Raw genomic sequence first — 16,081 nt, forward strand, 5'->3', positions numbered from 1 at the left:
AGCAGTAGATTATTTAGCTTGGCTGGAACTTGCGTATCAGAGCACAATAATGGGAGTGGGGTTGGGAAAGACAGGCCGAGACTGGGCCAGACTGTTCTAAAAGCCTGACTATGGAGTTGAGACTATCTCTTCAAGTAAGTAGGAGTCACTGGAGATTTTAAGCAGTGGTGTGTCCCAATTATGGCTGTGTGGGAAGAAAACTAATTAGTAATATCTTTAAAGGATGGACTGGAAAGGATTGAGAGGGGTGAAACAAAAAGACATTTCAACTGTTTATCATTTTCTGCTATTAAAAATAAAACTGCTTCTCCTGACACACACAGGAAATCAATTCCTGTGGCCTGAACTGTGTGCTGAAGTGAAACCACATGGTTCTTCCACATACCAACTGTGGGGCCGTGGCACCTTTCACAGAGATGACAATCTATCCCCTTAAGTGCTGCTTACAAGGAGTGGATGAGATGGGTTTGAAAAAATGTCACGAGTGCTGCCTGACAACAAATAAAAACTGAAGAATCTAAAAATTACATTAAGAAATATTTACCAGCTCTCATCTCAAACAGCTCCATGGTTCTAGATACAGGAATATAGGATTTTCTGGCCTATAGATAAAATTAGAATAAGATAAGAAAATAATGCCACAAGAAATACCCTGTTATATACATCTTGTCTACTTGGGCAGGTACAGATTGGTAGGACACATTCCTAAAACTGAATTAGTGAGACACAAAATACCTTGTATATTAAATTTTTATAACTGCTATCAGTTTTGGGGGGTAGGGGTGTACCAGGGATTAAACTCAAGGGCACTCGGCCACTGAGCCACATTCCCAGACCTTTTTGTATTTTTATTTAGAGACAGGGTCTCACTGAATTGCTTAGTGCCTGCCTCCCTTTTGCTGAGGCTGGCTTTGAACCTGTGATCCTCCTGCCTCAGCCTGCTGAGCCACTAGGATTATAAGCTTGTGCCACCACACCTGGCTTGCTGTCAATTTTTGATAAGCACTGTGTTCAAAAAGGTTGAGGCCATTTATATTCCACACCAACAGTGAATGGATGCATTTTAAAAAGGTCTAACTCTTGTTATTAACAATATCTTTAATTTTTGTTAATCTAACAGGCAATGCCAAGATACAGAGAATTTTAAGGTTCAAAAGAAAGGAGAGCAGAAGAAAATCTGAGGGTCTTCTGCAGCTCGACTGGATATATTATCAGAGAAGTAGGACAAATCATCTTTGCCAGACAGGAAGAGAGTGATGGGGCTGAGGGTTCAAGAAGGAAGAAAGGTAGGAAAGTTCATATGCAGTTCATGAGAGAAAAGTAAAACATCTGCTAACCTTCCAGGAGGTTCTGTTAAGATTGTCAGCACGGATTTCATGCCAGACCCAAGAGACACATTTTATTGATCTATAAGGAAAGCTTAGCAACCTGGAATTGGAAATAGAGATCAGAGGTGATCCAAGTGACAGCAGTGTCAGGTGAGGAGGGAGATTTGGAAGGTGAGCAATTCCACGGTACCAGCAAGGCAGGTTCCAGGTTCGCAAGGATGATAGGAACCAGAAGGCAGTGGGGAGAGGAACAGGAAGGCAGGGTTCAAGGGGGATTAAAGACTGCCTGAGGAGTGCAAGAAATGGGGAGAAGGAAGGTCGTGGCCAGAGAATACATCTGACGTTAAGGTCTTCCAGGTGTGGATGGTTTGACCATGGCCCAATAAGTAGCTATTCTTATTTGGGAATGGCTAATGTGACATAACAGGTCAAGATGTCTGACTTGGAGTTGAACTGGTTATCAATACTGCTCCTAGGGAGGTGATGGAGGGAAACTGGAGGAAAAGGAAACCAAGCCTGATGAGCAAGTCATTGGAAAGGCACGTGTGTATCCTAGGAGTCGTCAGTAAATGATAGGACCAAGGGGAGTGGAGAGAAAAAAGTTCTCAGGAAAACCAAAACTCCATTGACAAGTAACTACTGAAATGACATTTAGCCACCATTACTTTGCCGAGTTCCAGGAGCAGAAAGGGAAGACGAGTGGTCTTTCATGAAAGGGACTGCTGGGGAAGAAATACCATTCAAGGACAGAAGTTTTACTTAGGACAAAAGGACAATAAAGTGTGTTTGTTAAGATTCAGGACCCGTGCACACAGGGTTACTGATGGAGCTCACGGAAAGGGTTAGAAGACAACGAGGGGCAGGGGATGTGTGAGTAGGAAAGATCCTAATAAATCAATAAATTAAAAAAAATATCCAAAGCTTCTAAAACATTAAGTGCATACAAAATGAAGCTTTATAGTGAGTTCACTGTCAGATTCATACCTGTCTAATTACATATTTTATATTTTACTCTAAAAGCTGATTTAAATATATTTTGACAGAAAGTCAAGTTGAAGTTTAGCATGGATGAGACAGACCTTAAAGTCCCAGGGCAGTTTTCCCACTTGCAGACACAGAGTCTAACAGTAGCAAATATAAGGCACTCATGTTCAATGCGAGAAATGAATAAACATGTAATAGCCCAATCACTGGCTGCTATAGCTGCAAAGGAGTCTTAGGGTAGATAGTTCATCTCAAGTTTTAGCATTGATTAAAAAGTACAAATAAGATGTTGTAACTGCTAAAAACTGCAACTGAAATGGGCCAATGGGGAGCAGAAAGAAAGTAGGGAAAGGAAAAAGGGAAGCTGTAGTGACGTGGTAAGAAAATCTTTCTTAACAGACAGGTACTGGCATTCTGATCCCTTCTCCTAAGAAAGTTCAGGATAAATCTTGAGACTTAGACTGTTTATAACTGAAGAATAAAAGGGTGCCATGAACAGTCCATCCTTTAGACAATAATTAGACAGGGACAGAGTGCTTGCCTAGCAGGCAGGCCCTGAGTTCAACCCCCGCACCACCAAAAACAAAAACAATAATTAGAAATAAATTGGGAATAAACCTGTATATAGGCTCTGAAGCTGTCAAATTTCATCAATTGTGACTCTTCTAAAAAATAGTGACCAATTTATAATTATACTGAGATTTATTTGCAATCCACAACAGTGGAAAACTCATATGATCCTGGTATTGACAGTTGGTTCCTTGATTAAACTAAAGGGAATTTCTTTGTTATATGAATATGATTAAATCTCAATTATTTTGAATTTGTTAAATTGTATTTTACAGATAGAATGACTCACATTCTATAGCTGCAAATTATTAATAGAAATGATTTTAATTCCCATGTGATATTGTCACGAGGACTAAATGAGCTATCGAGGATAAAGGCTGGAGCAGAAATACAATAGACACTTATTCCAAGGTAACTAATGGCTATTGTTATTATTTATACACATCAATTATAACTTCTAGAATAGAAAAATACTGTTCAACTTTAATTATTATGACTTAAATATAAAAATCTGTTTTATAATACCCAGACCTATCTGTCAATATAAGCAGAATTTTAAGGCTTATAAATGCTTAACATATATTTCTATAAAGTATTACTTGAGTCTAATTAGTTTTAGTTAATGCTAAAGGGAAATTTTCTTAAGTAATTGATTTTTTGGTGCAAAATTTAAATTTTCAAAAAATTTGTTTTTTATACAAGGGCAATTAATTTGCTCTTACAGACCCTTGTGTTCTGGTATTTGGGGTGTCAGATGAAGAATTCCAATACTGTGTCTCAGCATAAAAATAACAGAAATCACACAAATACAGTGAAAAAGTCAAAAGCACAAAAATTCTGCCATTTTAAAACACACTACCATCCTCCCTAAATCCTGCATGTCACATCTTCCCTCTCTTCTTTCTTTGGTGGCCAACTTCTATTAAGGGAGGTCTATGTGGAGGACATTTCTTTCCTACCCAATGTTCACTTCAGAATGCTACTTAACAAATTACCTCAGACCTAGTGGCATAGACAACATAAATTTATTATTTTACCATTTGGGTCACTAGAAGTCTAATATGGACATCACTGGGCTAAAATCAAGCTGTTGGTGGGTTGCATTTCTCTAAAGGCTCTCTCTGGGGGCATCTGTGTTCTTGCCTTTTCCAGCTTCTAGACAGAGGCTGCCCACATTCCTTGGCTCAGGGCCCCCTTCTCCACCTTCAAAGCCAGCAATGGCAGTCGAATCCTCCTCACATGGCATCTCCTGCTTCCTGATTCTACCTGTGAGACGGTTACAATGGGCCCGCTCAGGTAATTCAGGGTAATCCTCATATCTTACAGAGTCTCTCTTCCATCTATACCTTTTGCCAAGTAATATCTATACCTTTTGTCATGTAATCCAACACAGTCACGGGTTCTGGGGATGAGGCTGTGGGCATCTTTGGGAGGCCATTACTCTGCCTGCCACTGCCTCCATTCACTCCTTAACACACTAAGTACAACTTCACCTTCACTACACCACTGTAGCCTATGGTTAAAAATAACTCATGTTTCTAAAATCTGTGAATACTTTTCAGTACTCATACTACATAACATTTCAGCTGCACTTTGCAAATCATGGAAAGAATATTTCCAAAAGAACAAAGAGAGACTGACATAAGAACTGCCCTGGTGGATCAGCACTGAGCCTCTCAAAATTGCTGGGATTAGACCACTGAATTTTGGGGTAGTCTGTTTGCAGAAAAGGCTAACTAATATCGTAGTAACTTATAGATCATTCTTAGAACTACTAAACGACCTGTTCAAGATCATATGGGAAGTGACAAAGCCACAATTTAAATCCAAGTCCATTTGATTACAAAAACTAAAGTCCTGTCTGATCTGACCTCACCACCAGGACTCCGTGGCATTCACCTTGGCCTTGTGGGTAGTTAGGTTTCTAATGCTCCACACATCTTCCTGTCTTCAGGCTGACACACATGTTGGATGCATCACTGGGCCTTAATATTCTTCCTCATCTTCTCCTTTTGCTCAGTTATGGATTATTCTTGCTCTTAGTAACAGGTGAAACTTTTTTCATGAAGGTCTTCTCTGATAAACCAGATTAAATTTAGGACTTTTCATTATACACTGTCATTAGTACCCTTTGTGTTTCCTTTCAATTGCTTATTTCAATGGTAATTACTTAATGGTGTACTAATTTGTTAATGTCTGTTTCCCTTTTAAACTCAGAGGCCCCAAGGACAAGGATTTGGTGTAGGTTGTTTGCTACTAGATGCAAACACCTGGCACACAGTACTCAGGCAAACATTTGTGGAAGGAATAAAGAGTTTAAAATTGTCTATACCTTGATACAGTTCACATATTATAATAAAGGAGGCAATATCCCAAAGAGAAAACCTACATGATAAAGAATCTGAAGCCAGGTATTGTTGTGCAGAGGGATCCATCATTTATTCCTCCATAGTTGAGTTTCGTTGATTTTCTAAGTGTAAGGCCCACAGACTGTGGAAAAAGGCCTTCATCAAAAGTCTCAGTGAAGCTTATGTCTAAAGAAGTAACAAGTTAGAATGTTTAAGACTCCCCAGTGAGCAGTAATTTTAGTATTATGACACAGTCATATGTTCTTTTAGAAAGTAATTCAAAAATGTAATGTTATTATGCCAGGTTGATTTTATTTCCAGTGCTGGGGACTGAATCCAGGGGTGTTCTATCACTGAACTCCATTTCCAGCCTTTTCTTCCTTCCCTTTTTTTTTTTTTTTTTTTAAGTTGCCCAGGAAGGGTGAGTAGCTAGGATTACAGGAATGTGCCACTATGCCCAGCCCTTTAAAAGAAGTGTGTGTATAAGTAGGTATATATGTATACATTTTTTTCTATCCCACCATAAGGATGTTCTTTTAATTCTGGTCACGTTTCTGCCACATGAGAGACACAATTTATATCTCATTTTAATAGTAACTAATTGGATACAGATATTCAACAACAGCAAATAGATTTTATTTTTTGTTATATGGTACCTTCCCTTGGATTCAGAATAGCATGGTGTGTGTGTGTGTGTGTGTGTGTGTGTGTGTGTGTGTGTGTGTACAGTAGAGACTGAAGGAGGAAGAAGAAGCCTTTAAACTAGTAAATTTGTTTAAAAAATGAATTAATGCTCAGATTTTAAACAGAAGGTCTCCATAAAATTTCTGAAGATTCTAGAAGTTCCCTCAGACAAAATTATTTGTAGAATTCTGACAATGTCTTACAGGTAAAAGGATACCTGCTTTCAGTCAAAATTACTACTTCCTAAACAGAGACTATTTATTAGATTGGTGCATTTCAAAACAAAAAGATCAAGTGTTCAAAGACACAACTTTCTGGACCTGCATTATTAACATCGCTGGTGAGAAGCCCTGTATTAGAGCATCAGGAAACACACTCCTCTTACTGAATAGGAAAGGCACTGTGACTTCATCAGAGTTTCAGCTCACGTCCTCTGCACGCATCTTGATTTAACATTAAACCAAGAAATCTCTCCACTGTGCTTTAGTCCACTTGCTTCTACAAGCAGATGGGGAGACTGAACTCCACCGTGATGGTGCGTTCCATAAGGCTTGACATGTTACAAAACTGGAGAAACAGCCTCCGCTGCACTATTTTCCACTGAGAATGCAAAAGAAGAACCAGTGCCAGGGAGTGCTCCTCAGGCTGTCTCGCTCTTGCAATCTTTTCATGCGAGCCCGCTCGTGGGAGGGAAAGTGGCAGAACTGATAGAAGAACTGCTTTCAAGGAAAGAGTGTCTATTCAGCTTTCACTCTCCAAATACCTACCTGTTTCCAGTCCCAACTTTCACTGATGTCTGTCTATCTTCCAACCTTTCCATTTCCAGTTCCCTTACTTAGAACTTCTGTCACGGTTCTTAATGGTGGTGACACCTTCCTTCATTGAAATCCTTTCAAAGCTCTGAGAGTATCTATCTACCAGCTTGTGAATTTTTCATATTTACTTAAAAGCCAGGAAGTTCCTTCAGTTACTGTCTGTTCTGTCATTCTAGCAACTGCAATAGAGCATGATGAACATTCTGTTACCATCTCAGCAAGATTGTCACCCTTGCAATTTCTGAGATGAAACTAATACTCAAAAGTGAAACTTTAATGTTTTACATACCTCTTAATTCCTGCTGAAAGAATGACTCATGATAATAGAACTGTCGGCAAGACTGAGGTGGCATTCATTATGGAGAACAATCCTTGGCATCACCTTTATAAATAACTTTGTGACTTGCTTCTTTAATGTCTTATGAATTCTCCTGATTAATCTGACAGTTTAATACAGTCACAGATCAGCTAGTGTTTTGACAAATCAACAGACTAGAGAACACCAGAAGAGAAGGTTTTTTACAGATTATTTTCCATATACAACTCCTTCCCACTGTTGTTGAAATAAATGAGTTTCACATGAGACAGAAGAGATAAAAATATTTTTACATCTCTTGTTGTGACCATACACAAGTACCAAAAACCTTGTAAAGAAGATATGGTCTTTATGCTTTAAGATTTGGGAAGACAAAAAAATATAAAGGAAAACTCTGTCAAATCCATAAGATGCCATTAGACACAAATTAAGACAGAGCCTTAAAACATATTAATGCTATAGAACTAAAAAATCATGAATGTGACTTACAACAGAGGGGTTTAGGTCGGGGTCAAATCTAGCCCACTGCCTTTTTGTAAATAACATTATACTGGAAACTGCCAAAACTAGTTGTTTACTCTTATCTATGGTTAAAGAGACCTTGAGGCCTAAAAAGCCTAAAATATTTACCACCTGGCCCTCTACTGGTCAGAAAAAGTCCTGTCCACTAAGTAGAGGACGGAAGATAGAATATAAGTGAATGGGAGGCAATCAGGATAAGGCATACCCACTTCTGCCTGATACAAATGCTAGTCTTTTCCATAACTGATTACTAAGGCCAGATGCTACAGGTAAACAGCTAGCAAGATAATACTTTTTTAGAAGCCTACGCCACCTAAGCAAAATTTATCCCAGTGGAACAGGTCCTGAAAAGCAGTCTGTAGTGAGCCAGTAGAGTTGACTACAGCCTAGCCTAAATTTCCATCTCTCCAAAACATCTTGAAAAACAGCAAGAATGACTATAAACCTCCCTGACCTACTCCTTCAGCGAAACCAAGTGGAAAAGAAAAAAGAAAAAGAAAAAAAAGGCCACATACACCAAATGGTACTCTTTGGGGCAGACAGAGAGGGAACAGGGCAGGACACGAGCACCGTGGGAAGATGAGAAAATCCAGGAAGGCAGCAGGATTAAAAAATTAACGCACAAACTTAAGTCAGCGGAAGATATGGTGAAAGATCCCATTTACAAGAGCAACAGAAGAAATTCTGAGATTAATTTAACAAAACATGTGGATAGAAAAAAAAAACATTAAATACCCCTCAAGATCTCAGAAGTAGTTTTAAATAAGAGAAGACATACTACATACTTGAGGAGAAATGAACAACATCATAAAAATATCGATTCTCGCTAAATTAATTGTTTAACTTAAAGCAATCCCAATAAAAACACCCTAACAATTATTTTTTCCCTCCCAGAACCATACATTGGATTCTAAAGTTCACGCTGTACAGGCTGGGTGCGATGTCACACATCTGTAATCCCAACAACTCAGGAGGCTGAGGCTGAAAGATCGCAAGTTCAAGGCCAGCAGGAACTTTGGGAGGCCCTAAGCAATTTAGTTAGATGTTATCTCAAAATAAATAAATAAATAAATAAATAAATAAATAAATAAATAAACCAACCAACCAACAGGAAGAACCCTCCATCATGCTCTGAAAAATAACAATGAAAGACAACACGAAGAACAGGCCAAGCCTTACCAGATACTAAAGCATACCGTATATGGTACCACACTTAATTCAACAACCCACATAGCACTCAAAATCAAGAAACAGATCAAAACAGCAGCACCCTGAAGTCAGAGGTGCTTTTTACCCAACAGTGTTAGGGAAACTAAGCAGCTATTTTTTAAAAAGATTTAATTGGATCCTTAATTCATGTTGCACACACAAAAAAAATCCATCTGGATTAAAGGCCTCCATGCAAAACATAAAACCATTTAAGTATTAAGAAGAAAAAAAATCAGTGAGTTCCTTTATAAACTCAGAGGAGGTCTTTTAACTACAACTCAAAATCCAAAGCCAAAAAAAAAAAAAATCCATAATCAATAAAAATAGTTTAAAAAATACATTCCACAATACAATTATTTTTTGTGTGTGTGGTGCTGGGGATTGAACCTACAGCCTTGTACATGTGAGAAAGAACTCTACCAACTGAGCTATATCCCCAGCCTATACATTTAAATTTTTGCATGGATAAAAACATAATGAATAAAGCCAAAAAATAAGTGGAAAAGGAGTAAATATTTACAATGCATACCAAAATGGTTACTCTTTCTAGGGGCTCTTAGAAATTGAGAAGAAAAAAATGGGTAAAGGGTACAAATAGGCAATATAAAAAGAGGCTCAGCAAGGGTGGGGGTGGGGCGATTGGGTGGGGAGTGAGATAGAAAAGCAAATGAACTCTACAATGAGACAACTGCTCACCTAAGAGACACATATCTGAAGTTTGATGACACACTCTGAGGAGGCTCTCTCAGACAGTGCTGGGGGGATTGTAAAACAGCACAACTTTGCAGGGTGCACAGGTGCACACCTGTAATCCCAGCTCCTCAGGAGGCTGAGGCAGGAGGATATCAAGTTTGAGGGCAGTCTGGGCAACTTAGCAAGACACTGGATCAAAATAAAAAATAAGGGCCGGGGAAGTAGGTCAGTGGTAGAGCACTTGCTTATTAGCATGTGTGAGGCCCTGGGTTCAATCCCTAGTTTTGCAAAAAACAAAAAAACAGAACTCAAGAAAGAACTTTATGAATTGATACGGAGTTCATATTTTCTGTTGTATTATAAACATGTTCTATCATATTAAGATTATAAAGTGTCAAAACATCACACAGAATATTTTCTAAGGACAAAAATGTAACATTGTAATGAAAGGATCAGGCTATAATTTATGTAGTCTAATTCTTGTATTAATAACTATGAATAACTAGAAAACAGTTTTCTTCTAATTTGATATTATATATAATACACAATTTCATCTAAGGTATATTCCAGCCCAAAATGTTTAACTTCAATCTGTCAAGACTTTAGATTTAACTTCCCAATTATTAGAATTCGGCAGAAGCAAGAATAAGCTAGAAGACACTACAAGGACACAACCCTGGATTACACAAACATGCACCTGTAGCTCCAGCACTTGAGAGGATGAGGTGGGAGGATCACGAGAGCCCACGCGTTTGAGGCCAGTCTGGGCAAAATCAGTGAGACCCCATCTCAAAAAAACAAACCAAACCAACCAACCAACCAATCAAACAAAAAAACAATAGTAAAGGGCAATTCTGTGACCATTAGTGAAGTCAGAATGTGGACTTGGTGGCAGATGACCACAGATTCTTTGCAGTTCCCCTCATCAAGACGTGGACCTAGGCGGGTGGTGCTGGCAGGGAGGCTGTGTGAGCTCCAGGACTTGGCCTCGGGAAGTCTTGCAGCCTCCACCTTTGCCCTCTTGGCAATCTTCATGGCTGCCCTCAGACTGCCAGGCTGTGAGGAAGCTGCTCTACTATCCTGGAGGGTGAGGGGCCATGAGGAGAGGTGAGGTGGCTCAGCCAACAGCCACCACCAACGGCCAGGCATGAACATAAAGGCATTGTAGCCCGTGCAGCCCAGCTGACTCTGATCACTACCTGAGTGGGCCCAGACCAAACCAGCCAGGGCCACCCTGTCCAGCCAAGCCACAGAATCATGAGAAATAAATCACTGAGCAACTAAATTTTAGGTGATTCCTTATACCACCATAAATAATGTTTTATAACTGGGGATTGAAGGAAATGAAAATTTATTTGCTGCAAAAGGTAGACATCATTAACTGAAAAAAAAAAACTAGTTATAAATTTTAAAAAAACTAGTTATAAATTCTCATTTTGATAAACCATGTATGCACAAAGGTACACAGACAAAAATATCCAGGATATACATTAAGTAGTAACAAAGGTGTATACTCAGATGCTTAAGTTATGACAGTGTTCTGTGCCAATAAACCCAAGGTAAATTGAATATATCATTATGTGGCAAATACATTTAGTATGTCTAATGCTTGAAACATCCTGAGTTGGTAACACAGTGTGCTGTAGAGTCTGGCTTGGTGACCCCTGTGATCATGAGATTGACCACTGCCTAGCATCAAGAGAGAGAATCGAACCACATATCACTAGACCAAGGAAAGATCAAAATTCAAAATCTGAATAAGATTTAACTGGATGAATACTGCTCTCGCACCATCCTAAAGTTGAAAAATGGCAAGTCAAACCATCTTAAGTCAGGAACTATTGTAATAAGGTAAACTCTGGGTAATGAAAATATATTTTTATATTCTTATTTTTTCTTTTCTATATCTTCCGGATGTATATGTATTATCTTTGTAGTAACAGAATATTCTTTAAAATATCATTCTTTTTAAAAAAAGATCTATAATATTTATTTGGTCATCAGACAAAGGTCAGCAGGGTCCCTGAAGAGACTACTAATTTCCTACAATCACTTCACAAAGAAGCTGGATGAAGTCAGTGATCAATAATATCAGTTACCAATAGACAACAGGCTGCGCGTATCTCCCCAACGCTCTTCTACTGAAGTCCCAAATCCTCGGTACCTCAGGATGTAACTGGATATGAAGTTACAAAGAGGCCTCTAGGGAGGCATCATCACAGGAAGAGAAAACTGGGACCCAAAATGAGACACCGGGGTATGCATGCCAAGAGAGATGGCCATGTAAAGAGACGGCAGGGAGCAGCCCTCTACAAAACAAGGAACAGGCCTCAGAGAACACCAACCCTGCTGACACCTCCATCCTGGATATCAGCCTCCAGAACGGTGAGCAAATAAATCTCTGCTGTCTAAGCCACCCAGTCTGTGACATTCTGTTATGTTAGAGATTAAGTGTTATAGCTGAATATTTGAAAAATTGACCTAATGTATGTCAGAGCACTACGAATAATTACTAAACCATAAAAATAGCCTTTAAAAGTTCTGTTCTAAATTTCTGAAAGGTTTTCATCTTTAAAATTGAACAACTACATAAACATGTACAAAAAGAAACTGGTAAGTGAATCTATTAGGACAGGGCCTGCTTTCTAATGCACTGCCAGGTTAGGGAACAAACACGTCACCTAGTCCGTAATCCACTCTTGAGCGGCACAGAAACAGGTCTCCTTGTTTTGTTTTATATCTGTTTCTTTATGGGTCACTGACAAAGAGCAAAAATAATGAAAAGCTAACAGCTAAAAAGCAAAATGATTAAGGACTATTGCTTCTTAATCAGATACAAAGTATTTCCTCTCCTTTTAAATTAAAAACAGGATTTACAAAAATGACACTATTCAGAATACATAATAAAAAACATGCTGAGTACAGTTACCATACCAGAATAAAATAAGAAGGGAGAGAGGAAAGGCAAAAGAGAGAGGAAGGAGGAGGGCGAGAGGCAGACTGGGGTGCAGCCACAGGGCAGGGTCACAGCTCCTGGGCTTACAGCTCCTGGCTCGTATGACCTTCACAGGATTTAAAGAGGGAAGCTCAAATGACACAGTCATTTCTTAAACAGCCCTCAGTGACCTCCTAAGCCTTCCTTGGGTGAAGAACTCAAATAAACTCAGGCCCAAATTCAAGCACAGGTATTTATTTCTATTTATTTCCCATGTGAATATCTGTTTTCATTCTGTGTTTTTCACTGTGAAAAATATTTAAAGCTACTGTATTAAAATGTTCTATCCCTTACAACACTGTTACTGACACTAAAAAAATACATAACAAAAAAATCAGTCAATAACATACAGTATAGATACACACACAAGGCAGGCTGAGGGCCATGTGTTGACTCACTGGAACAATAGGCAGGTATAACATTAACAGGGACTGTGACAGGACAGGAGAGACTGTGCATAGAGAAGATTCAGGGTTGTTAGTTGATGGTAAGCATTCCACAGGGAGCCTGAAGTATAACTTCATGGCTGAAAAAGCGAATGCAAATTTAGGCATCATCAATAAAAGTATACTTTCCAAAATGAGAACATTTAATATAATTGCTAAATTTATATAAAACCCTGTTTGCAACCACTAATAATAGAAGAACAGAGACTGTACTGTTTGGCCACAAGAAGACAGACTTTGGAAGGAGTCAGGTCTGAGTCCCAACCTTAATTTTCAACCTTACACAAAATATGTAACTTCAGGGAATGTACCTTCTAGAACTCTGATGTGCATACTGAGGGGATTCTGTGGTGTTGTGAGGGTCACTGGCAACATGAACAATTCCTGTTACAGTGGACATCCAACAGACACTCAATAAATAGCTAAAGTTTCCAGAGAAAGAGACTATGTGAAATTCCAACCTCACCACAGTTCTAGGAGGATGTGAACACATCAGAGGACCAAGTGGCAATAGTCAATGATGGCAAAGCACAACGCTAGAAGCACTACCATATTTCCTTTTTGCTTTTAATAGGAACAGAAAACAGTGCAGCTTTTCTGCAGAGCAGCCTGGCAACGTGTGCTGAGGACTTTTCCAAAGATCATCAACAAAGGTCCAGTTGGGAAAGGAAGACTCAGAACAAGCCGGTGGGAAGTGGGCGTGGCAGGTAGGTGGCTGCTCCCTTTATCTGCAGGCTTTCCACTAGGAAATGCAAAGCATCTCTAGGAACAGAAGTTTTCCCTTTCTTTTTAAAATTTCTTTCCTATTATTGTTCCATAAGTGTCCTCCTGACAGCCCCAATCTAGGGCTGAAATCAAGGCCCACTTTGCAACTCAGCTTCTTGAAGGGAACAGAAGCACACTGGCCAGGATGGCTCCTCCTAACGACACCACTGTTTCTTAAGATTACAACGCAACGTGGGCTTTAAGCATCTAAACTTCTTCCCATTGGGAAGTCTCAAATCCAGAGTTATCTGTGATGTTCAAGAAATGTCCCCCAAAAGAAGAGCGACAGTGAACACACATCATTTCTTCTAAGTCTGAAGTGCTGCCCTTTGTGCAGGTTCTAACTCAAGGCCTGAGGAGAACGTTCTCATGAGAAGTGTGACAGCTGACACTTACCTAAAATGAGATGAAGCTTGGTTTCTGTCTGGAAAGCATAGTGCAGAGTCACCAAGAACGGCGACTGCCTGATGTGCTCCAGGACTTGCCGTTCTGTCCTCGTGTGCTCTGTGGTTTTGGCCTTCTGAACGATGGTTGCCTTTTTCAAAACTTTCATGGCATACAGCTTTCCAGCATCGTGGCCGCTTATTTTACGCACTAGAAATACTTTTCCATACGCTGAAAATGAAAAGAAAAAAAAAGGAATTAAAATGCATTATAGGCAGACTGGTAATTTATGAAAATTTTTATTTAATGCACAAAAAATACTCTTTAAAAGAAAAGTATCCTTGTTACTGTTTCAAACAGATCTTTAGAATTCTTCAATTTCATACCTAATAAACTTCTAGGTCTAGCACTCAGTATTACATATCCAGCCACAGCTGACAAAGTTACGCTTTTATTCTTTAAATGTTATTCTCTCTCCTCAATATTTTTAGCTGTAGGAAACTAACTGTTATTATGGTCAGCTAACCACAATCCAATTCTGGAACAATTAGGGCATTTTAGACAAAAGATAAAATCTCTAAGTAATATGTGTGTGTGTGTGTGTGTGTGTGTGTGTGTATATATATATATATACACACACACACACACTCTATATGTACATATATATATTTGTTACTGATGTAGACAAAGGATGACAGCTCTTAATAGAATCTTATACACACACAAATCAAAGGCCCTCAAATGTTCCTGCTCACTGACCCAAAAAAAAACCCCAAAAAACAACCTAAAGGAACATAATCTGATGTTATAAACAAAGAAGATCTCTAGAACTAATAAACATAAAAGGCCCTAAATTACAAGCAATATAAAGAGAAGCCCCTTCATGTCTCTGGGCAGAAATTCATGGCTTACTGGGTCAACCAGGCCACTTTCCTAAGTAAGGGATCTTTCAGGTACAGTAAATGTGTGGTGCCACTCCTCCAGTGCAGGGGCTAGGGCCTTGCTGCGCAGAGCAGGTTTCTGCATTTATTTGCCTAGACAATAGGGGGAGGGGAGGGAGTCAGGGAAGGAAGAGGAAGGAGGAAGGAGGAAGGACAAGTAAACAACAACAAACCTGTGGGAGAGAAGAGGGACATCCCCAATTCCCCCTCCCCCTCCCCAGTTAATACTGTGAAAAATGGAATGGGTGAGCCCAGTTGTGACCCAGAGCACTGCTTCCACACCCTCTCGGTCCAAACTTCCAAAACTCTATTGCCATCTACCCACTGGAACAAGAGAACTTTACAAGAAGTGCTCTGGTCCTCTGTATGCCATGCAGTTCAGTGCTTCAGGAACTAGATTAGCGCTGACACATGATACACCATGGATCAAGCGCTAGACGGACTAATCCCAAGGAGAAGCAGAGCCAGGACTTGTTAGGGATGTGACTATGCCAAGTTCTGCACTAAACCCTTTCCACATACTGAATGGCTTAATCCTCGCCACAGTCAGTGAAGCTGGTACCTTTAACAATTCTAATTCATAGATGAGAAAATGGATTCAGAATAGCTAATGAACTGGCCAAAAGACATGGGCAAGGAGTGGCAGAGCTGACTGAGAGCAAGCAGTGTGATTCCAGGGACTACCCTCCTAACCCTAGTGAATAAAAAATAATTCCTCGTGAGTGCCAGGAACCTGGATTTTAATAAAACCAGTATCATAAACATACTGCACACAGTCTGGAACAGAGAGAAAGTTGACAAAGGCTTGTGCCTTTTCTCATTGTAAATATATATGATAATTGTAGATTGAGACTTCAGAAAGGTGGAAGTGAACAAAATAGGAAATGACAACTTTTAGAACCTAGCAAATCAATTTAAGTATGAAAGTGAAAAAAGTATTTCTATCCAGACGCAAAGAAAGAAAGCTGGAAAATACTCTCATGATGTGTACTATACTTCTCAACAAAGGAAGCCATTACATAATCCAGAGAGAAAGCAAAGTCCTCTAAGCGGCTGTGGAGCTATGCGGGATACCACTGGA

General features: G+C 39.4%; 1 protein-coding gene across 3 annotated transcripts in view; it reads right to left on the minus strand.

The window, feature by feature from the left end:
* RPS6KA5 (ribosomal protein S6 kinase A5) overlaps positions 1 to 16,081 on the minus strand; it is a 185,110-nt gene that overhangs the window by 84,329 nt on the left and 84,700 nt on the right. For all 3 annotated transcript variants that reach the window (XM_081288709.1, XM_081288708.1, XM_081288710.1), the window contains exon 3: positions 14,072 to 14,290. In XM_081288709.1, the coding sequence (XP_081144835.1) occupies positions 14,072 to 14,290 (219 nt within the window). The remainder of the gene's footprint in view (positions 1 to 14,071; positions 14,291 to 16,081) is intronic.

The sequence above is a fragment of the Spermophilus citellus genome, assembly GCF_964194105.1.
Source record: "Spermophilus citellus genome assembly, chromosome: 4".
In the NCBI taxonomy this organism is placed as follows: Eukaryota; Metazoa; Chordata; class Mammalia; order Rodentia; family Sciuridae; genus Spermophilus; species Spermophilus citellus.